The following is a 22,235-nucleotide window of genomic DNA, read 5'->3' as shown; positions in this document are numbered from 1 at the left end:
TTTATTGCCTACCTCCCTACTCTTCTACATCTGCACACACTGTACATAGATTTTTCTATTTTTCTTTTCTTTTGTGTTATTGACTGTACGTTTGTTTATGTGTAACTCTGTGTTGTTGTTTTTGTCGCACTGTTTTGCTTTATCATTATCATCCTATAAGAGGTAATGGAATGAGTTCACAGTAACACAAGAAAGAACCTTAAGCRTTTCAATAAAATCAGATATATATTTTATTTATAAAACAAGTCTGTATTTATTTTACAAAATTATTCCAAATGTACAGCACAATTTCAACGAAATGGATTTTTGTCATTAAGTGTAGAAGGTGAAAATGAAATGAAAGATACTTTTTCAGTCTTTGTTGAGGAGGGATCTCATGTGTCGTTTTAGCAAAGATGGTGGATAAATGAAGATAGTTCACTCAGGCCTTTTACCATTGAAAATAAATAGTCAGTTCCGGTCTTCTTAACTGGGTGTGTCTCCCATAGCCACCAATGCAATAGCAGCTGGGTCTGGTCTACTTACAGTCCTTCATTGACTTTCATTGAACCAGAAAAAAAACAGCAAGTGGGGTGTCTCGCTTCCTCTTCCATCTCTGGTTTTGGTTTGGCTTCAGTGTCTGCCAATATCTTGAAAAGACTGCTGCAAATACTGAAGAAACACTGGAGAAGTGCATAGAACTTGTGTTGAAACATTGCAGTCTATCTATGAAGCAGTCCTTGACTTTTACATTAGAAAGTGCAATTCAAAGAAAAACTCAAACGTTTGTCTAGTTTGAGGTTAAATTCCAAAGGGATAGAGAAGCCTACCGGTATTTTTAAAAAAGATTTTTTTTTAAATAAAAAAAAACAGAACAAAATATACTCAGGTTTTAAAACTCAGGTTAGTTTTAGAACAATTKATTTTAGAACAATTGATTTTTGAGGTGACGTGTTTATGAATGACACGTGACACAGTCTGTCGCTATGGAAACCAGTCAACCTCCAACAGTCGGTAACCATCTCCTCTAGGTCATAAAGCTGTTATGCAAACGTCTGTTTCATACGTTACCTATTTGCTTTGTACAGATGACAAACTTAGCAACAACAGTAAAGTACACATTCTGTACCGTACAATGACTGTACAGTGTAATATGCATGCCCTGAAACTCCTCCCTGTTCCTGTGATCTGTTGAATATTGAAAATCGAAGGTGACTAATAGCACCTCATTAAAGGTAGTCTGTTTATGTAAACATGGCCTAGGTATGAAGCAGACAGACAGGGGAGAATCAGGTGTCCCATTCTTCCACTGCTCCACTGATTATAGATGGAAGAGACAGAGAGTGTGATACTAAGATGCATACAAAGACTCCCAGTCAGTCCCACATTTATAAGGAATAAAGAACAGAGATCTCTGGCTGGATTGACACAGATGACATGTCCCAATGGGATGCACTGCCCTTCATCTCTGTGTGTGTTACTGAGTGTGATAGAGGGCACCGTGTGAAATGGTGTGACCAATGAGGGAGAGGCAGAGAACGTCTTCTGTGTTKGAGTGTGCATGAATGAGTTGAATAGAGAAAGCCATTCATTTTTGGTGTGTATGCATGTGTGTGTGAACTTTGTTTCCCAGCTCACAGGTTCTCGTTACTAGGCTCGTGACCAGGGAACAGATCGGGGGTTTCTGCTAACGTGGCCCTGACCTTCTTCTTCTCTTTAAAACGTCCTGAGTGGGACACTTTGACATGGCGTCCCTTGGTGGTGGTCTTATCCACTATCCTCTCCAGACGGGCGTTCAACTGGCTGTCCTCTGTGGCGCCCTCTACTGGCCCGGGGGCTCCACCGTGGGGTGTGGTATTGCTGCCGTACTCCGCTGGGATCTCGTACAGAACCTTGGGCTCCGACTTCTTCTTACGTAGGAAGGTGAGCTTCCACCAGCCAGGCGATGGGTCAGCCATGACCACACACACACAGAGAGAGGAGGGAGAGCGGGATGGAAGAATGGAGGGGCCTTGGGTTGGTGTGGGGAGAGAAAGAGCGAGAGAGGTTTAGTAATAAGTTAGTTAACTGTAGCTTTTATAGCTCCAACGTTTACAATGAAGATGGATCAGACATGAGTCATGACCTCTCAGAGGGAAGAGTGCGAGAGGGAGGGAGAGTTACGTAAAATCCCCTAACTACTCCCTTCTCATTCCCCATTCAAACTCCTGCCACACCTCTTACCATAAGCCCTAACCACAGTAACCTGACTCCCAACACCGCCCAGCTCAGATAGAGCCGTGTCAGATAGATCCGTGTCAGATCGATCCGTGTCAGATCGATCCGTATCAGATCGATCCGTGTCAGATCGATCCGTGTCAGATCGATCCGTGTCAGATAGATCCGTGTCAGATAGATCCGTGTCAGATAGATCCGTGTCAGATAGATCCGTGTCAGGGGGAACGGACTGAGCTCTCCTGAATATTTCAGGGGAACTCGATAGGCACCATATGGTGGAGTGATGACAGGGCACCGCTGGTGATTGGGTTACTCCTATTGTGCGGTGGCCAAGCTAAACGTGCTGGCTGCTAATACAGTGCCTCATATTTCAGCGAAACCCTTTCTAGGATGGGGTAACACTCACAGGTTGCCCAATCTCTGGTACTGAGGTGCTGCTCTTTGAATAGCAAGTCACTGCTTCTGCCACTACTACTGCCATTATCAATCCCTCTACCATTGTCACTGCTTCTGCCACTACTACTGCCATTATCAATCCCTCTACCATTGTCACTGCTTCTGCCACTACTAATGCCATTATCAATCCMTCTACCATTGGCACTGCTTCTGCCACTACTACTGCCATTATCAATCCCTCTACCATTGTCACTGCTTCTGCTACTACTAATGCCATTATCAATCCCTCTACCATTGTCACTACTACTGCCATTATCAATCCCTCTACCATTGTCACTGCTTCTGCCACTACTACTGCCATTATCAATCCATCTACCATTGTCACTGCTTCTGCCACTACTACTGCCATTATCAATCCCTCTACCATTGTCACTACTTCTGCCACTACTACTGCCATTATCAATCCCTCTACCATTGTTGCCACCACTATCACAATAGACATGACTACTACTACTACTACAACGACTACTGCTAATGCAAACCTGAGATTGGGTTTAGTTCCATTCTGATGCAGTCATTTCTGATAATTAATATACTTATTTTTCCAGCTGAAATTCCCCTGGCCTTGGTTCAAATCCAACCAGTCATTAGAATAATTCTTTCAACAGGGAGTTTCAGTTTAGTGTTTCATCTCAATGGAAGTTTCCCTGTTAGGACTAGACAGAAAGGTACCCTGGTGTTAGCGAGTGAAAAGCTTTTTAAACTCCAGGTAAACCGTTCTGCAAACAAAATATCAAAGGGACTTCCAGAAGTCATGTGTTCTGTAGTGCGTCGGTGCAGGTTAAGTGCTCTTGCTCGGACTGTAACAGTCGTGGGAGATTTTGGCTGCTCATTGTGTAATACAGGCAGAGCAGGTTGTATTGTCTGTCCTGTGGGTTTCTACACAAGTCCACCTTCCCACTTTAGCAAACATGTACTGATTTACCAGCACACATACTATATCAACACAAATGGACATCTAGAACATGAAGACAAGACTAACTATGTGAAGCGCAGACAAAGCCGAACACACACATGAAAATGGAGGGCCACACATGTAGTAAACGTAAAAATAGACACGTGCGTGCGTGCGCACACACACACACACACACACAAACATACACATACTGCTCTGCCCTCGCTGCACACAGATAAAGCCTCTGCTTTGTGCCACTCTCCCCCCAGAAGAAGGGAGTAGGCTGTTACCCGCCGGTCGCCTAGCAACGCTGTGGAAATTTCCATAGAATATGCTAATGTAATTTTGGTGATCTGTTTGGGTGCTGCTGATCAGTGGTGGACAAAATACCCAATTTTCAGACTTGAGTAAACGTAAAGATTCCTTTTTTTTTTAAAGACTCAAGTAAAAGTGAAAGTCACCCAGAAAATCCTACTTGAGCAAAAGTCTAAAAGTATTTGGTTTTAAATGTACTTAAGTATCAAAAGTAAAAGTATAAATCATTTAAAATGTCTTATATTAAGCAAACCAGACGACACGATTTTCTTGTTTTTTTTAATTTACGGAAAGCCACGGGCACAGTCCAACACTCAGACATCATTTACAAACAAAGCATTTGTGTTTAGTGAGTCCACCAGATCAGAGGCAGTAGGGATGACAATGGATGTTCTCTTGATAAGTGCGTGAATTTGACAATTTTCCTGTCCGGCTAAGCATTCAAAATGTAATGAGTACTTTTGGGTGTCATGGAAATTGTAAGGAGTAAAAAGTACATTATTTTCTTTAGGAATGTAGGGGAGTAAAAGTAGAAGTTGTAAAAAATATAAATAGGTAAATAAAAGTACAGACCCCCTAAAAGATACAGACCCCCTAAAATATATTTAAAAAAATATATATATATATATATTTACTTAAGCACTTTACACCACTGGTTCTGGTGACTTTTGTTCTGATAGCTGAGTTGGGTTTGGTTGTGTAGATGAACAAGCAGAAACTAAGACAGATTTTTTTCTCTCATGACAAAACAGCCGATACAATTGGCCAACATGTTAATGTTTGAGTTCCTTTGACTGGTTTCCTGCCAGGGTGAAACGTTCAGAGGCAAAGCTAGTCTGGCCGTCTTTTTATCTGCCTCAGCATAATAGTTTGTCTAAGATATGTCCTGTATTAAATATCTGGCTTTATGTGGAATCATTTCTTGTTTACAGTTGATATTKTACTGGTCAAWTGTTATTCAACCTAACATATCTGTAATGATAAATTGATTAGCTGGGTTTACWAACACATATGTCATTCACCGGACGTTGTTGTACTACCCTATGTGTGGGTGGTTATCTTGCAGTCAAAGTGCAACCCATTTTATGACCCTTCTCAAGCGGTTTTCCTCATTAGTTCTATTGACCATTATATTGCCCATCGGCATGCCAGTCAGTCAGTGACATTCAACACAGCTCATTCTCGGGTCATCCACCCGGTCCGTCTTTCCGTCATTCCACCTCTTGTCCTTTAGCCATCAGTAACCTAGATTTCCCATTTCACACCCTCCTCAGAGCAGAACATCGGTCAAGTAGCGGGACCGTGTCCTGGACTAGTCGTTGSTGCAGCCAGTTGTCCAGCTCAGCAGACAAGGTTACTGCCAGTAAAGCTCCAAGCACTGAGTTGGTTTAAATGATGTCATGAGGAATTCCATAAGAAAACATGAAATCTCTCTCTTTAGAGAATCATTCATTTTATGGCTGTGGCTGTGTTGCGTGACTATTTGGAATGGTCCAGAGGCAATCCCTTCAAGGTAACAATGATCATGTCCATATTCCTCATCCAGAAAATCGATCAAACAAACATGATCACAATTTCACTCCATTACAGGTAGTAAACCTGCGCTTAGAGCCCAGATTTCTAGTGAGACCATGTCCCCGTACACTCTGTAGCGATCCTTCCAGTCATGTGGAGAGTCTACRCTACGGTAAACATCCMCCTGTGTGTGCAGACTGGGGTTAACGCCACTGATAGGAAAGTCACCTTTGGTGATAACTCTGTCTGCAATAAAGCCTATAGCTCCATTCCCATGCTAACGTTAGACTCTTTATCTGGGAATTCAAATATTTACGAAATGTGGAGCATGGTCAAACGTGAGGGGAAAGCCCCTTAAAATGACAACCTCACTTCTCATGCATCTGTCAAACTATTGCATTAAGCAGGCTTTGACACAACAGTGGCCAATATGCTGGCCATTAGTGCAATGGTCATTTCCTCTTAGGATATACTATAGGTGTTTGGGTATGGGTTAAATTGATGCCGTGACTAAGATKATATACTTACTTAGCGAAGAGTAAGATGTCAAGGCGAGTTACGCAAATGACGGTGTCATGTTGGTATTTTACAGCTAGCGCAGTTAGTGGGAGCATTGTATTGAATCCATACAAATGTAGACACATTGGCATACGGTCACCAAGGCACAGTGCAATCAGTTAGGTGCAGTGTGTGTTAACAGCTTAGTGTTTACTCAGTGTGTGTGTATGGTCAAAAGGCTCAGCGTTCAAAGGTCCTTATTGCTAACTGGAGGGGCCCAAGGAAGCCTATTGTGTCTGAAGTCCACTTTCAGTCAGTTTAAGAGGTGTCCATCTGAATTAGGTATGTTGCGCGAAGAGTGCAGTGAGCACAACGTTTGACGTTCTGGAGAAAGATACAACAAGCTCTTCGATTTTGATCATCCATATTTTGCCATTGCAATCTTGCTGTACATCTGGCAAAATGTTGTTAATTGTGTACTGTCAAGGTACAGCTTAGGTGTTGTGTGCTGTGTTGTGGTTGTTGGTTTGTTGTGGTTTTGGGTGGTTTTGTGTGGGTTGGTGTGTGTCGTGTGTGTGTTTCACAAAGCAATATATATGCGGGATTATTACAAAAAATGTGTGTCCCCACAACTTAAGCTATGGTTGGTTAGGTTAATTAATATATGTTAGGTTTATGTTACGGTTTAGGTAGGAGGCCTGGTAGTTAGGGTAGTTAGAGCTAGTTATTTAGGTAGGACACCGTTTATTTAGGTTAGAGTAGGCTAGGTTTTGGGTAAAGTTAAGTTTCAGGTTAAGAGTTAGGTTAAGGGTTAGGCTAGAAAATAGATTTGAATGGGGACTAATTTGGTTCCCCACAGATCGTGATTGTACAACATGTGTGTGCTGTGTGTTGTGAAGATGTGTGTGTGTGTCTGATGTGTGTGGTGGATGTGTGTGGATGTGCAAAATGTGTGCTCGTGTGTGCTTGTGTGTGTTGGTGTGTGTGTGGTGTTTGTGTGTGTGTGTGAGTGTTGGGTGTGTGTGTTTGAGGTGTTAACCTAACCCTCACCTGCTGTATACTGGTAGAGAGTCTAGAGGACCTTCCTACCCCAAAAGCTTAATAGTATTCTATAGTGAAAACCCTGCTAGGAAAGCCAAATTCATTGATTCAAATATCAGATCATTCCCACTCCAATATCCACTCCAGAATCCTCTTCCACTCTTATCCTTTTACTGCTATCCTTCCCTTCGTCTTATTCGTCCTCCCCTGTTCAGTCTATTCTCTCTCTCTCTCTCTCTCTCGCTCTCTGATAGTCAGGTGTAGAGCTACAGGTGCAACCTTTGTCCCTCCTCCTGTCACACAAATACACACTTAGCTGAGTTGAACACTATAGACTCCGCCCACTGGGACTTGGGTAAACACAACCAGGGTGACAGTGAGACGAGAAGAGCGTAGATAGACGCTCAATAGATCCGCTCGACTTATTACATGTTCTGCCAAATCACTCTGCCAACACGTTCACCGTGTCTGCTGGTTCAGTCAGACAAGAAGGCTTGTTAATACCAACTATGTCAAGCCTTGAGAGGTTAGAGAGGACGATCGTTGCTTATGGTTATACCGGGGATCTGCGCGCCATCAGATATCATGTTGTATCCATGTTGATTTTCATCATGCCTGGCGTTATAGTTTTCAATCCTCCCTCAGAAGTAGGACGTTGGTTAATATGTAACCAAAAGGCTTAGTCCTCGGATGCATTAAGAAAGCCCATCTCCATGGCTTCAGTTTGTATTGGCATCATTGTTGGATGTCAACTTGTTGTTTAGAAGCTCTTGGATACATAAACCACATGTGTATCAATATCGCTCGCCTGAATATACAACACACACGTTCAGACACATACAAGGACAGGGCAAAAATATATATATTCCGTATTTTCATTCAATGGGTAAGACAGCCGAAGTCTCGTACGACCCTCTCCAGCCCTCTGCCAATATCCCCAAAAAGYGAAACCTACGCAGACAAAAACGTCAGCTACACAATAAAACAATCTCCGAGACAGCTTGTGAGAAGGCTTGAAACTGGCAGATCACATGCCAGTTGAAAACATCCTTATGACCCAAAATGGCTGCCATAAAACCAAAGAGGCCTTATAAAACCCAGCTCATCTCTCCCCACAAGCCTGGAGAGCATGGCTCCTTGTGTCCAGCTCCAAGTAGTCAACCATCTGTTTGCTACGGCCCATAAACCTGTGATCATGCGATACGTGTCTCCAGAAGGGCGATATGGACAAACAACACAATCAAGGCGTGTCTTTTGGGTGAACGTGTTCGTTGTTTCATATATATGTTTCGCCAGTGACTTTCCCTGAAGCATAAGGGCGACAGTGGGCACGTACAGTTTCTCTGACTACCTACATTATGTAGTCTACGACTTGAACTAGCACAGATATGAACCCATTATCCTATATCATAATATCATGTTATGACTATCTGAACTCTACAATAATACATTTATTTGATATGGCGCTATGAGCATTATGAAAGRTCAGATTGAAGAGGGAGGAAATAGGCCTGAGCAGCGACCCCTGTCCTATCAATCTCACCATGTAAAACCCCCAACAATGCCATCCTTAGATCTCAAGCATATCTCAGCTTCATATCAGTTTGCATGTTCTGGGCAGAAGTGGTCATGCKCCCTCCCTCCCTCTCTTTGTCTGATCTCATCTCTCTCTCTCCCCCTTTCTGGGATAGGCTGGGCGTGTGTCTCAGCAGTGTTTTATTGGCAGATGCATGGCAGATGCCTGGAAAACAAACACAATTGAAAGGGACACACCATCCAACACCCAACAACACTATCTTTTACCAGCACTGCACAAGAGTTCACATGGCTCTACACATACTGTTCCTTCTGACCTCTGACCCCAAATGAGTGTTTCAGTTCTTCAAACCAATAGATGTTTGGAGAAGGAGAAAGGGCCAAAGGGGTCACGTGTGTGTTAGTATGTGACAGAGAGGGGCAGAGAGGAGGAGAATGATTATCTATGCATAGTCACTTTACCCCTACCTACATGTACAAATTACCTCAACTAACCTGTACCCCCGCACATTGACTCAGTACCAGCACCCCCTGTATATAGCCTCGCTATTGTTATTTTATTGTGTTACTTTTTATTTTATTTTTGACTTTAGTTTATTTAGTAAATATTTTCWGAAATCTCTTTCTTGAACTGCATTGTTGGTTAAGGGTGTTTCACGGTAAGGTCTACTACACCTGTTGTATTCGGGCGCATKKGACAAATACAATTGRATTTGATCTGAACTTGAAGGTGRCAGGGGCCTTAGACAGACAGCAGCACGTGGCCCTACAAACGGAGCCTCGTTTCTGATGGTCGATCACAGAAAGCACAGAACAATTCTACTCTGGTCTGTACCTGGGTGGGGAAAATGGGGGTGAACTTTACCTCTACGACTAGGTCCTAGTTGATGGTGTCGGTTTGGTTTACCTGGTGGATAACAAGAGAGCTGGGGGGGGGGGGCGAAAATAAATCGTAGACACAATGTCATTCGCTTGTGAGAGAAGATCTGATTCAATAGCACTTGCAATCAACAGTGACGTTACCGTTCGTTGATGCCAATTTGACATGACTGCTTGCGGAGACTGGATTAGTCTCCGTGCCCATGTTCATTCAAAGCAGGCGCCCCGTACAGAACTGTAGCGACGTAGATAAGCAAATACGTCCCGGCATCAATCACAACTGGCTCGCAGATAAAGGAAAGCCGTGCCACCGAGCCAAATAGAAGATTCTTTCCTGTCAAACTGATTCTACGTGCAGTATAATCTACCTGTCAATCTACGAGAAACTGSCACTATCACATCGCACTGTAAAGGCATGTCAATACAATATGCACTGTGTTTTACACTAGATATATGTTATTCTTGTCAGTTTGCCTGTGTGAGTGTCTGTAGTGTTTTGATTTTGATATGTTGTTGGTTAAGCATGTGTTGTTAGGCGTTGTCTGCCWATAATCAACCAGTGGGTATAAATAGTTTATTGAGGTTGAAGTGGTTTTTGCAACAGTACCTCCTTGTGGACAGAGACAGAACTGCACGGTACACAATGGCAGAAGAGACATTGCAAGGATTCCATCACATTGGCCATCCCCCCAAAAAAGCAATGTGACCTCTCTAACAGAAACTGTAATAGTCTCTCTTTATAATCTACTACAGATGCCAGACTAGGCATTTGGGTCAGGGCATTTGGGTCAAATATTTCCTTWGTACAACAAGCCCCACTARCAATAGAGACTATCAAATAGCATGTCACCTGATGTAGGTCTCACATTACCCAGCAGAGGGCATCCAACCAGCATTGTACATGACATCACTKGGCACTGCTGGGCTCTCTGCCATCACACACAGGGCTGGCACTCTGCCATGGCAGTAACTTCACTCGTGCTGTCCTGCTGGTGGCAGACTTCTAAAGCGATTAGGCCACGCTGCTCTCTGGCGCTAGGAAACCTCCATGGCACCTCCGTGCTGCTCTCCCATGTGGCACGTTGGCTGTGGGTCCACCGGGTCAGTCTAGCACAGCTAGAAACTCTGGGTCCTGCTCCAAGTCCTGGGGAGCGTCTTACAGACTTACAGACTACAGTCCACTGGTTGCTAGTGGGGCTTGTTGTACCACGATGCCACTGAAATGACTGATGTCAGGAGAAGAACCAKGTTGAATACGTTGTGTTTTTTGTTTTCTTCTCTTGTACCAATGGCTGTTGTCTGCGCAAACGAGATGGTTAAAGTTGTAAAGGGAGTCTTAAGTAACACTGCCACCCTGTGGTCTTACTCCATCGTTGCAGGGAAGCTGATCAGATGGGTACAATGGTTTGAAAGGTTTTTGTACTGTCTTTGTTTGCGGTAGTGTGGTGATAGGACACCAGGTGGCAGTTGGGCATATTTACACTCAAAACCTCGTGATTTCATAATAACAGTTGAGAATGTCCTGTATATTTTAGGATTCAGACACACAGTTTAGAAATACAGCATTCTACTCAATCAGAGGGAACAGCCGTGAAGAACAATGGGTGGATCATTGGTAGAATAATGAAGAGGGAGAGTKGAGGGAAGAGGAGAGGGAGAGTGATGTTTATTTATTTTCTCTTTTGTACTGTAATTATTTGCACATAGTTACAGCACTGTATATAGCCACAATATGACATTTGAAATGTCTCTATTCCTTTTGAACTTTTGTGAGTGTAATGTTTACTGTTCATTTTTTATTGTTTATTTCAGTTTTGTTTATAATCTATTTCACTTCCTTTGGCAATGTCAACATATGTTTCCTATTCCAGTAAATCCCTTTCAATTGAGACTTAGAGAGTGAGAGAGAGAGGTGCTCTGTAAATGTGATTCTGAAGGAGGGCTGTCCCCTTAAGCACAAGGTAGCCCCCTTCACTCTCCTCTCTCGCTCTCCTTCCCCTCTCTCCTCTCTCGCTCTCCTTCCCCTCTCTCCTCTTTCGCTTTCCTTCCCCTCTCTCCTCTCGCGTGCGACTCCATTTTAATTTCACAGCAGAGAGGGCTTAATTCATGGCAGTGCGTACCCCAGTGCCACACCCCTCTCTCTCTCTCTCTCTCTCTCTCTCTCTCTCTCTCTCTCTCTCTCTCTCTCTCTCTCTCTCTCTCTCTCAAGCAGGACACTCAAAGCACTGTTACATCCTCCTGCTTCCCTCCATCCCTCCTTCCCTCTCTTCATGCCCACCCCATCACTCCAGTCACTCATTACCGAGGGCGGCGGAGGAGGCACAGTGAATGATGGGAGCCATCCATTAGAACCCCACCACCACCACCGTCTGTCCTACACACATACACACACACTCATACACACACACCTGACTCACAAATACACACCCACCCCCTAACACAAATGTATGCATACACACACTCACAACAACCACCTCAAACACACAAAACACTCTCACCCTCTTCCCTCACCCCCAGCCATCTCTTCAAAATACGTGGGCGTAACAGGTTAGGTGTACGCCGTGCTTTAACGGCCACTTCCTCTCCAGTCAGGTCCAATATGCACCAGTGTTACCGGTTACAATGGGAGTGGGGGATAGAGTGTGCCGTGGTGGGGATAAAGCATCGGACTACACCCCGGTTTCTATTCTCCTCTTGCAGCGATGGTCATGTCTGTAACACGTTTGACACAACCAATTCATAGCATCCTTTATTGATTGGCAATGATGTATTTTCTGTTTTGTTACTATTCTATTTACCTTCAATACCTCCAGGCCCTGCCCAGTGGATCACCCGTTCAGTCAGACTGTAGAATGGTCCTTCTTTTCCATTTACCTAAATAGCCACTTCCCATTTCAAATGGTGGGTAATCGAGCTGTGTCAACGAGCTGTGTCAGCGCCGCAATAACTCATGATGATGATGATGATGATGATGGTGATGTTCCGACAGTAACATCGTTCATGGTCAAAGCTGTGATGATAGTAAGATGCTGGTAACACTATCGACTGTGCGAATGTCGGTAATGATCACAGTGACGGTAATGACAACAGTGATGACATTGGAATTGGCAAGATAGTGGATAACACTAGTTGAAAGCATAAAAGTACAAACCACATAGAGTCCCGGGAGGTTTTTTTCCCCCTTTTCTACATGTAATAGGTGAGCTAACTGGCACTTCCTCTCCATCGATGGACAGATAGGCCAAACATCTGGTTTCAGAATACAATCTGAGCCTGCTAGAGCTGCTGCTTAATATACAAAGCACTGTCACCACTCTCAGCTGGTGTCAACATCCCATCACATCTTGACAACTGGGATTGTTTCCAAGATCATCTGACATGGAATGGAAAAGTTCCATTTGGTTCAGCAAAATATGTTCAATTGATACAACAAGAGAGTGACACAGTAGCACGCAAAAGCACACATAGCACACACACGAGCACACATCTCTCACGAGTCTGACCAGAACACACAACACACACACGGTCACAGAGACAGCTCTCAGTCACAGAAGAATGCCAGTCAAAACCGCATCTTTTTTCAAATTCAAAATCTCCTCCACTCTGGCTTCCCATCCCCCTCTCTTTCCTCCGCCCCCTCTAACCTTCCCTGCTCTCCCATCTCCCTCCGCCTCCCGCTGCTCCAATATTTCTTACATTACTGCGATTTTTAAACACTCTTGTGGACTCCTATTAAAAAAAGTTCTGGCATATTTGCCACGTCGGTTACTCAATCACTGTCACCACCCACTACCACTTCCCGGCCTCCATGCCCCCACCCTCCCCCCAACCCCCGGCCCTACAGCCCAAAGACAAGCGCTGCGCAGATCCATTTGTCAAAGCGGCTCCGGGGGCTACGCTTGACTGTGTCCGAGGAGGACAACCTGTCTCCGCCGCTACCGGGATGAAGGAAGGCGCTATGCAAATCAGCGGCTAATCTACGGCGGAACACAAGCGCGGCCCGGAGCCCGAGTTCCATTACTCCTCTTTAGCCTCCTGATTATGATTAAACTGATGGCTGCCGATCGGCATTAACACTTTACCTTCCGCTTCGTAGTATGTTAGAAGAGTAACTAACTAGACTAAGACCTGGGTCTGTAGGTTTAGGGAAAGATGATGGTGTTCTTGGTTTAGGGAACAGCACCAACGTTGTTGTAGCCCTATAGCGCGCATGATGATTGGGTTGATGACCATTTAAAATGTCATTAGACGGCGCCTATGTTTCCCTTCATTCCCAATCCTGTAGATGTATAGATTTGCATACGGGGACCTAAAGCACAGATAGAGTGAGATACGGAGTCTTATGGTCCATTCCTAAACTACATTTGAGCTGGGAAAGCGTCTGTGAAACGTTTATTTTAGGGTGAACTGTCCCTTTAATTTGCTCTGGACTGGTCAGCAACGATTGGTACTCATCCCAGTTTTGGACCATGCCAATCTGGTAGTCTCCTACACTTTAGTGATGCTAAGGACTAACCTTTTATCCATCTCAGGTATATTAATGAATAAATCCACTGTTAACACACATTTATTCTGATGAGGCCCGGGCTGTCTCAAGAGCAGGGATCGTGACGTATCCGACACACACTCAGAATKAATGAAGGCGCTTTAATATGCTGCTACACTCGACTACAGCAACTCTACTATGGGATCTGTGGTTTGCAAGAGGCTTGCCAAAATGGTTGTTTTTATGCATTTTGTATTGTCCGTATCAAATGCTTTGGTAAGCGTGCAATCAGTTTCATGGGACTTTTACACACACACACACACACACACACACATTGCATCAGCATTTTCACACCCCTTCCTCTTGCAGAGCACAGATAAACGCTTACTCTCATCCGCATAGAGAAATGCAATCACCTAAATGAACAGACTTTCCACACCTTAAAGACCAAGGAAAACACACACACGCAAACCCGCCACGACAATACGCACACACATACACGCACACACATACACACACATACATACATAAAATACATACATACATACAATACATACATAGCATACAATACATTACATACCATACATACATAATACATACATACATACATAAATACATACATAACTACATCACACACAACACACACCACACACCACACACACACACCAACACACCGCACACAAACAGCAAAGCCCTCATTACATGCATGTTTACCGCCTCCCCATAAACTACTAGAAACATGATGCTGTGTATACACACACACACACTGCATTAAGAGCACACACATGTAATCATGTCTGGATTCTTTGCCAGCTTGTCTTTGTAGTGTTCTATGTAAATTGGATCTTAATAAAGCTGATAATGAATTCACTGCATTGTAAATCTGACACCATTTCCATGATAATACTCTGGGACAGATCTTGGCACATTTCTGAGGGGCCTCGAAGCCCTCAAAAGTGTGTGTGTGTGTGTGTGTGTTGCATGTGTGTGTGTGTGTTGGTGTGTGTGTGTTGTGTGTGTGTGTGTGTGTGTGTGTGTGTGTGTGTGGCTGTGTGTGTGTGTGTGTGTGTGTGTGTTGTGGTGTGTGTGTGTGCGGTGTTGTTTGTGTGTGTGTGTGTGTGTGTGTGTGTGTGTGGTGTGAAAAATGTTACAATTATCTCATGACCAGATTAATACACCATAGATAAATATGAAGCATTAGAGAGAGAAATAATCACATCCATTTCTCCTCCACTTCATATTTCAGCCAGGAACGTTTAATAATACGGTTGTCGAGTGGCAGGGTTAACGCACCACCTGAGTTATCAGTGGTAAGTGGCGAGGATCTTTCGGCGCTACGAAAACACGACATCCGTCATTTATATTAAAACCCTGTGTCACAGGCTGTTAAAACAATAACATCATACTACTTCCATAGCTAAGAGACAGATAGGGTCTGTCCCAGCAGATCAAATATAATGTAGATACCCAATCTGCTGACATTATTCAATGTATTGCCATGCTTCCCTCTACAGAAATATCAATTTTAGCCTTTACAGTGGCTGCTTGCTATTTCTTCTAAGATGGGATGCCTCCCAGTCATCTGTATGTAGGCTATCCTGGCTACGGTGTTGCTCTTTCACATAGATTAAAACATAATTAGATGAAAGCTCCTCATAACAAACAATTGCATAATCAACGGTTTCTAAATGAAACATTTCTGAATTCGATTTTCAAATGCWTTTTTTTTCTTCATCTAAATGTATGAATTGGGCGACATTAGATTAATTGAATACTTTTGAATGAACTAAAAAKAACAAATACTCAACATCAAGCTGGTGGTACAGCAGTATTGAAATGACTGTTCCCAAGTTTTAATTTTTTTATGTTGAAAATACCCAGAAATACAATACATGCTATAATAAACAGATGTTCTAGCCTATGGAAGAGATCCTAGGAGAAATCCTCTTCTAGACGGATCCAGTCTGGGAAGACAGGCTTCGTGTTTCACTTSGATGGTTTTGGYTCTTACCAGTAGTTGTATTGTGTCAACTTGTGACTGGGCCCGGGCTACAACAGCTGTATTAATTAGTAGCTAATTATAAAACAACACCCCCCTGACAGTGGGCTTACAGGAGAGACGCTTCAATCTGACAACCATCACGCTGTCACTAAGTTAGTCTACGTCTTTACAGCATGAAAGAGAGAGATGGGGGAGAGAAAGAGAGAGAGATCAGCATTTTTCAAGAGTACACACACACACCAAAACTCACACACGCACGCATGCACGCACGCACGCACGCACACACGCACGCACACACACACACACACACACAGACACTCTGTGTAATATCATAGCTTTGCCTCATTCATCCAAGTCTGCACACTCCTAGTTGTGTTGACATTAACCCCACTGGTAATANTCATAGCTTTGCCTCATTCATCCAAGTCTGCACACTCCTAGTTGTGTTGACATTAACCCCACTGGTAATAAATGGGCTTGCCAGGCGGCTGGGACGTATGTTTAACATCACACACTGTGGCTGGACAAGACGTTATAGTGGGACGACCCATGTATGTGTGTGTTTGTTTGTGAGTGTGTGAGTGCATGCGGGTGTGCATGCGAGTGCGGGTTCGTGTGTGCGCGAGCATGTGTCTGTGCAGCTGTCACATGGCATCCATTACACCTGGAACATTGATTACAGACAGGATGTGTCTGTGGGCCCTGGCCACTCCCCCACCTCCCTCATTGGTCCTAGTCCCCTGAGATCCCAACAGGCCTTGCTGCTCTATAAAGAGAYCTATAAAGGATAGGAGGCCAGAGAGATTAGTGTATGTGTGTGTGARTGTGTGTGCGTTTCACACCCTGACACTGTAAACTACATGGCCCTATGAAGATTTTGAGAAATAGCGAAACCGTCAAACAGATTCCTCTTATGTAGTGAGAAGACACTTTAAATAGCCAAAGGTGAGGATTTGTATTCTGTATAAATGTAGGGATATGTGTTACATACTGTAATTATACACGACATATACAGTTGAAGTCGGAAGTTTACATACACCTAGGTTGGAGTCATTAAAACTCGTTTGTCAATCACTCCACAAATTTCTTGTTAACAAACTGTAGGTTTGGCAAGTCGGTTAGGACATCTACTTCATGCATGACACAAGTAATTTTTCCAACAATTGTTTACAGACAGATTATTTCACTTAGAATTCACTGTATCACAATTCCAGTGAGTCAGAAGTTTACTAAGTTGACTGTGCCTTTAACCAGCTTGGTAAATTCCAGAAAATGATGTCCATGGCGTTAGAAGCTTCTGATAGGCTAATTGACATCATTTGAGTCAATTGGAGGTGTACCTGTGGATATATTTCAAGGCCTACCTTCAAACTCAGTGCCTCTTTGCTTGACATCATGGGAAAAGCAAAATAAATCAGCCAAGACCTCAGAAAAAATATTGTGGACCTCCACAAGTCTGGTTCATCCTTGGGAGCAATTTCCAAACACCTGAAGGTATCACGTTCATCTGTACAAACAAGATGCTAGATTAGTATGCAAGATTTAACAACATGAGACGCGTTCTGTCTCCTAGAGATGAACATACTTTSGTGCGAAAAGTGCAAATCAATCCGAGAACAACAGCAAAGGACCTTGTGAAGATGCTGGAGGTACAAAAGTATCTATATCCACAGTTAAACGAGTTCTATATTGACATAACCTGAAAGGCTGCACAGCAAGGAAGAGGCCATTGCTCCAARAACCGCCATAAAAAAGCCAGACTAYGGTTGGCAACGGCACATGGGGACAAAGATCGTACTTTTTGGAGAAAAGTCCTCTGGTCTGATGAAACAAAAATAAAACAGTTTGGACATAATGACCATTGTTATGTTTGGAGGAAAAAGGGGGAGGCTTGCAAGCGAGGAACACATCCAACGCTAAGCACGGGGGTGGCAGATCATGTGTGGGGGGTGCTTGCCTGCAGGAGGGACTGGTGCACTTACAAAATAGATGAGTCTATGAGGAAGGAAATGATGGTTGATATTTGAAGCAACATCTCAAGACCATCAGTCAGAAAATTAAAGCTTGGTCGCAAATGGTTTCTTCCAAATGGACATGACCAAGATTACTTTCCAAAGTTTGTGGCAAAATGGCTTAAGGACAACAAAGTAGAGGTATTGGAGTGGCCATCAAACAAGCTAACCTCAAGTGCTACTAGAAATGTGTGGGCAGAGCTGAAAAGGCTGTGTAAGCAAGAGAACTACACCTGATCAGTTTACACCAGTCTGTCAGGAGGAATGGGCCAAATTTCACCCAACTTATTGTGGGAAGTCTTATGTTGAGGTCTATGTACGTCTAACCACCTGGGAATGTAGAATGAAAGAAATAAAGCTAAATAAATAATTCCCTATATTACTCAGAATTTCACATTCTTAAAATAACGTGGTGATCCTAACTGACAGTGATGTTTACTAGGATTAAATGTCAGAAATTGTGAAAAACGGAGTATAAGTATTTGGCTACGGTGTATGTAAACTTCCGACTTCAACTGTATGTGCACATCACCCTTCACTTCTCCCTTCAGGCCCTTTCATACAGTAGGACTCACAAACCCACACAGGTCTTGGAGCAGAGCCATTGAGTGCTTGCCAAATGGCAACCTATTCACTTTGTAGTGCACTACTTTTGACCAGGTGCTGGACAAAAGTAGTACGCTATTAAGTGGATAGGATGCCATTTTGGACGCCCCCGTGTAAACTGGGAGTAATGTACTGGTCATGTATCGCTCTCTGCATACCGGTCTACTGTGCTCGCAATAAAGGATCATCACTCCCAGAAATCCTCCTTCGTGTTATGATGGTGTCTGTATATTCAGAGACCATGGATACGTCCCAAAATGCACCTATTGCTTCACAGTACACTACTTTTAAACAGGGCTCATAGAGGTCTGGGCAAAAGTTGCACTATATAGGGAATAGGAGGAGAGAGAGAGAGAGAGAGAGAGAGAGAGAGAGAGAGAGAGAGAGAAGAAGAGAGAAGAGGAGGTTGACAATCTCATTCATTACACAGAGAGAGTTGTCCAATCACAATAATGAGAGAGAGTGAGAGAGATGTTGTCCAATCAGGATTGAGAGTGCCAGTTTGATTGACAGGAACATTTTGTCATAAGTGTAGCTGAGGGTGTGGGAAAAATACATTATCCAGTAAATGGCAGTAGTGGTTTTGGCACTCTAGCCTTGCTATGGCAGACTGAGATAATAACTGTTGTCTGTCGTGGTAGTTAGTGTGATCATGAATGAAGGGAGTTGTCTAGCCCAATAAAAAAACACCAACATTAAAAAAAAGTCAAATGAAGTTTGCAGTTAGGAGTAAAGTTGAGTAATGCAGTGCCAATGTGCTTCATGACACACTAACTACACAGTACATACACAAGAGTACACTATAACAGAAATAATTTAACATGTGCAAGCACACACGCACGCACGCACGCACACACACACACACACACACACACACACACACACACACACACACACACACACAAGCAGATGTCCCTTCCCACCTCGGCCCCCCTTCTTTCTCTTGTGGCCCGCGGGACTTTCTGTACAAACGGCAGGGGTCAGCCGGCGACCCTCAGTACAGACCCCAGGCAGGGTCAAAGGTCAGGTTCCCAGCCTGGTGTTGCCATGGCGATGGCATCTGGAGAAGGAGGTGGCAGCCTCGAAGCCGTCGAAATTGGAATTCCCTCGCTCCCCTCTCCTCTCTCTCTTCTGCCCTTCCTCTGTTACATTACCATGGCAAACTGTTTCTTCGCAATGTCCCAAGGCCCATTTTAGAGGAACATCAGTTCTAACACAAGGGAAACTGTGTGTAACAGTAATGATTTGACAGTTATGCCTCACATTTATATTGCCCCTTACAGCTGTGGGTCTCACAGCTTGTTATACTACGTATGTAGTATACGGGGCGGCAGGTAGCCTAGTGGTTAGAGTGTTGGGCCAGTAACTGAAAGGTTGCTAGATCGAATCTCTGAGCTGACAAGGTGAAAAATCTGTCGTTCTGCCCCTGAACAAGGCAGTTAACCCACTGTTCCTAGTCATTGTAAATAAGAATTTGTTCTTAACTGACTTGCCTAGTTAAATAAAATAAATTAAAATGTAGAGGTACCTTGTAACTGGTATTTTTCAGATGGTATTTATTCACAATCCTATTTCAGATGAGTTTATCTGGTATTCACAGAGACATTACATGGAAAGATACGGAACTCTGTACTCAAACCATTGGWACCTAAACTATCACACGTCTTGCCATTATGTTATTTACTGTAAATGGAAAAGTGACACCTAATTAACCGGACCAGCTGATTAACGGTTCAACATAGAAACACATAAATGCCGAATATAAGATAGGAGAGGAATACATGAATAGAAATGATCCTCGTTAGTGGTAATGACGACCATAGCTCTGCCTGCATGGACACATCAGTGATTCGACTGCACAGATGAGGATTTATATGAGGATTTATAGAAGGCTGACGCACTCAGATTCAAGCCACTCATCTGACACATATTGGTGACATCCCAAATGGCACCCTATTCTCTTAATAGAGCACTACTGCTTGCACTGCTGGTCAAAAGTAGTGCACTATTTAGSGATTAGGGCGCCATTTTGGACGTAACCCTCAAATCTGTGTTTGGGTATTTTGTCAATGTGAATCTGAATGATTGCAGTGAACCTAACTCTGATCTCAGAACAGTTTATTAGTGTAGCATAGTGTCTTTGAAATAGAAGCTTCACACACACACACACACACACACACACACACACACACACACACACAGTGACATTAGAGCCCTGCCCGGGCATGGATTTTAATCCCGAGCCCTACCCAAAGCCAACGACCTTCAGGCCCTGCCCAGGCCCGATTGCTTCTGCCAAATTTAAGGCCCAGCCCTGCCCAAAACCCAAAATCAGAAATAACTTCCTCTGTTAGTAAATCCATTAGCTGCTCCTCTCTGTCTGTCACTCGCTCACTGCACGCAGCTCACTCTGCATGCACTCTGCTCATGGTGGCTCTGGGTCTGTGAGTATCCATAGCAACGGCGTCACTTGGGCTGCTCTGCTCAATGAAGAGACATGAGAGAGCAGTTAGCTGTTAGCTACTTTTCCTCACTCTAAACTCCGACAAAACTCAAGAAACATTATTGTTTCCTGTGAAATATATTCTCTCCTGTTTTATATTTGACGAGGTTGAAGTACGTCTGACACCATGTTATGATCTTAGTCGGAAATGACTGCACAACGCAGAAGAGCACGGACAAAGGGCTCAGCTTCAAAATGTTAGTGATCAATCTAGTGATACCCGAGCCCTGTCCGTACCCTCGTTATTGATTAAAAAAACAGGCCCTATCCAGCCCTAACCCGTTGTAAAATGCCGGGGCCCATCAGACTCGGGTCGGGTAACAGAGTTCTAAGTGATAGACACATAAACCATGGGCTCTGGTTGGCTGTCACCCGGCTACCAGAGGTGCCACCACCTGGTGACATCTGCCAGGCGCCGTGGCAACAGCACCAGGGACAGGACAAGACAGGAAAGGAAGAGGAGAAGAAAGGATAGAAGGATAGAATAGATGACACACCCCAGTGTCCCTCCCTGTCACYCCCTAGCCAAGGCGTCTGGACCGCTCGTCCACCCCCCCACTCCTCCGACAACGCAAACAGAGGGTCCTTGTGCGTCCATCTCCGAGGGGGTCAATTTACCAGCGCCTCGGGGGTGACATTAAGTTAGGGGTCAGAGGTCATGGGAGGGGGAGGGGGAGACCGTGGCACCACAGAGCAGTGACTGACTGGGTGGGCCTGTTTTTACCATATAAAGTCTGGCTTTTGTTTATCATAGGCTAGAACAGAACACGGCTTTATCTCTAATATGATCCATAATGGTTGAAGGACAGTTCCAGAGTCACTCAAACCCAATAGAGCATAAGTAATAGGATTGCTGTGTGAGGTTCCCATTCAATCAAAACTGCTAAGCAAGATGTTTTTAAATGGTATAGGCCAATTATTATTTATTTTTTTACTAAACATAGGTCCCAAAAACATAGATATAGGCCCAAAAGCATAGATATAGGCCCCATAAAACATAGATATAGACCCCAAAAACATAGATATAGGCCCCAAAAACATAGATATAGACCAAAAAACATAGATATAGACCCCAAAAACATAGATATAGACCCCAAAAACATAGATATAGACCCCAAAAACATAGATMTAGGCCCCAAAAACATAGATATAGACCACAAAAACATAGATATAGACCCCAAAAACGTAAATATAGGCCCCAAAAACATTCAGTATCATAGTATCTCAAGCTGGTTCTTTGGATGAAAATAAAGACAAACAAAATATGCTGCTCTATACAGTCAACATTCAATTTC

General features: G+C 43.7%; 1 protein-coding gene across 3 annotated transcripts; it reads right to left on the bottom strand.

Moving 5' to 3' along the window:
* Positions 1-212: 212 nt before the first annotated feature.
* Positions 213-10,605, bottom strand: LOC111981934 (proline-rich protein 15-like protein A). 3 transcript variants are annotated; one of them, XM_024013430.2, is made up of 2 exons: positions 10,198-10,605; positions 213-1,990 (listed from the first exon to the last, which is right to left on the bottom strand). In XM_024013430.2, the coding sequence occupies exon 2, from the start codon at positions 1,935-1,937 to the stop codon at positions 1,614-1,616; it is 324 nt and encodes a 107-aa protein (XP_023869198.1). In that variant the 5' UTR covers positions 1,938-1,990; positions 10,198-10,605; the 3' UTR covers positions 213-1,613. The 3 variants fall into 3 exon arrangements, with proteins under 3 accessions (XP_023869198.1, XP_070305282.1, XP_023869197.1); XM_070449181.1 differs by lacking the exon at positions 10,198-10,605 and adding an exon at positions 6,926-7,879; XM_024013429.2 differs by lacking the exon at positions 10,198-10,605 and adding an exon at positions 5,906-6,349.
* Positions 10,606-22,235: the final 11,630 nt, after the last annotated feature.

The sequence above is a fragment of the Salvelinus sp. IW2-2015 genome, linkage group LG20 (genome assembly GCF_002910315.2).
Source record: "Salvelinus sp. IW2-2015 linkage group LG20, ASM291031v2, whole genome shotgun sequence".
In the NCBI taxonomy this organism is placed as follows: Eukaryota; Metazoa; Chordata; class Actinopteri; order Salmoniformes; family Salmonidae; genus Salvelinus; species Salvelinus sp. IW2-2015.
This window is presented reverse-complemented; position numbering and strand designations above follow the sequence as displayed.

Excerpts from the sequence above, each read along its gene's own strand:
- LOC111981934 (XM_024013430.2), bottom strand. The coding sequence starts at position 1,937 with ATGGCTGACCCATCGCCTGGCTGGTGGAAGCTCACCTTCCTACGTAAG.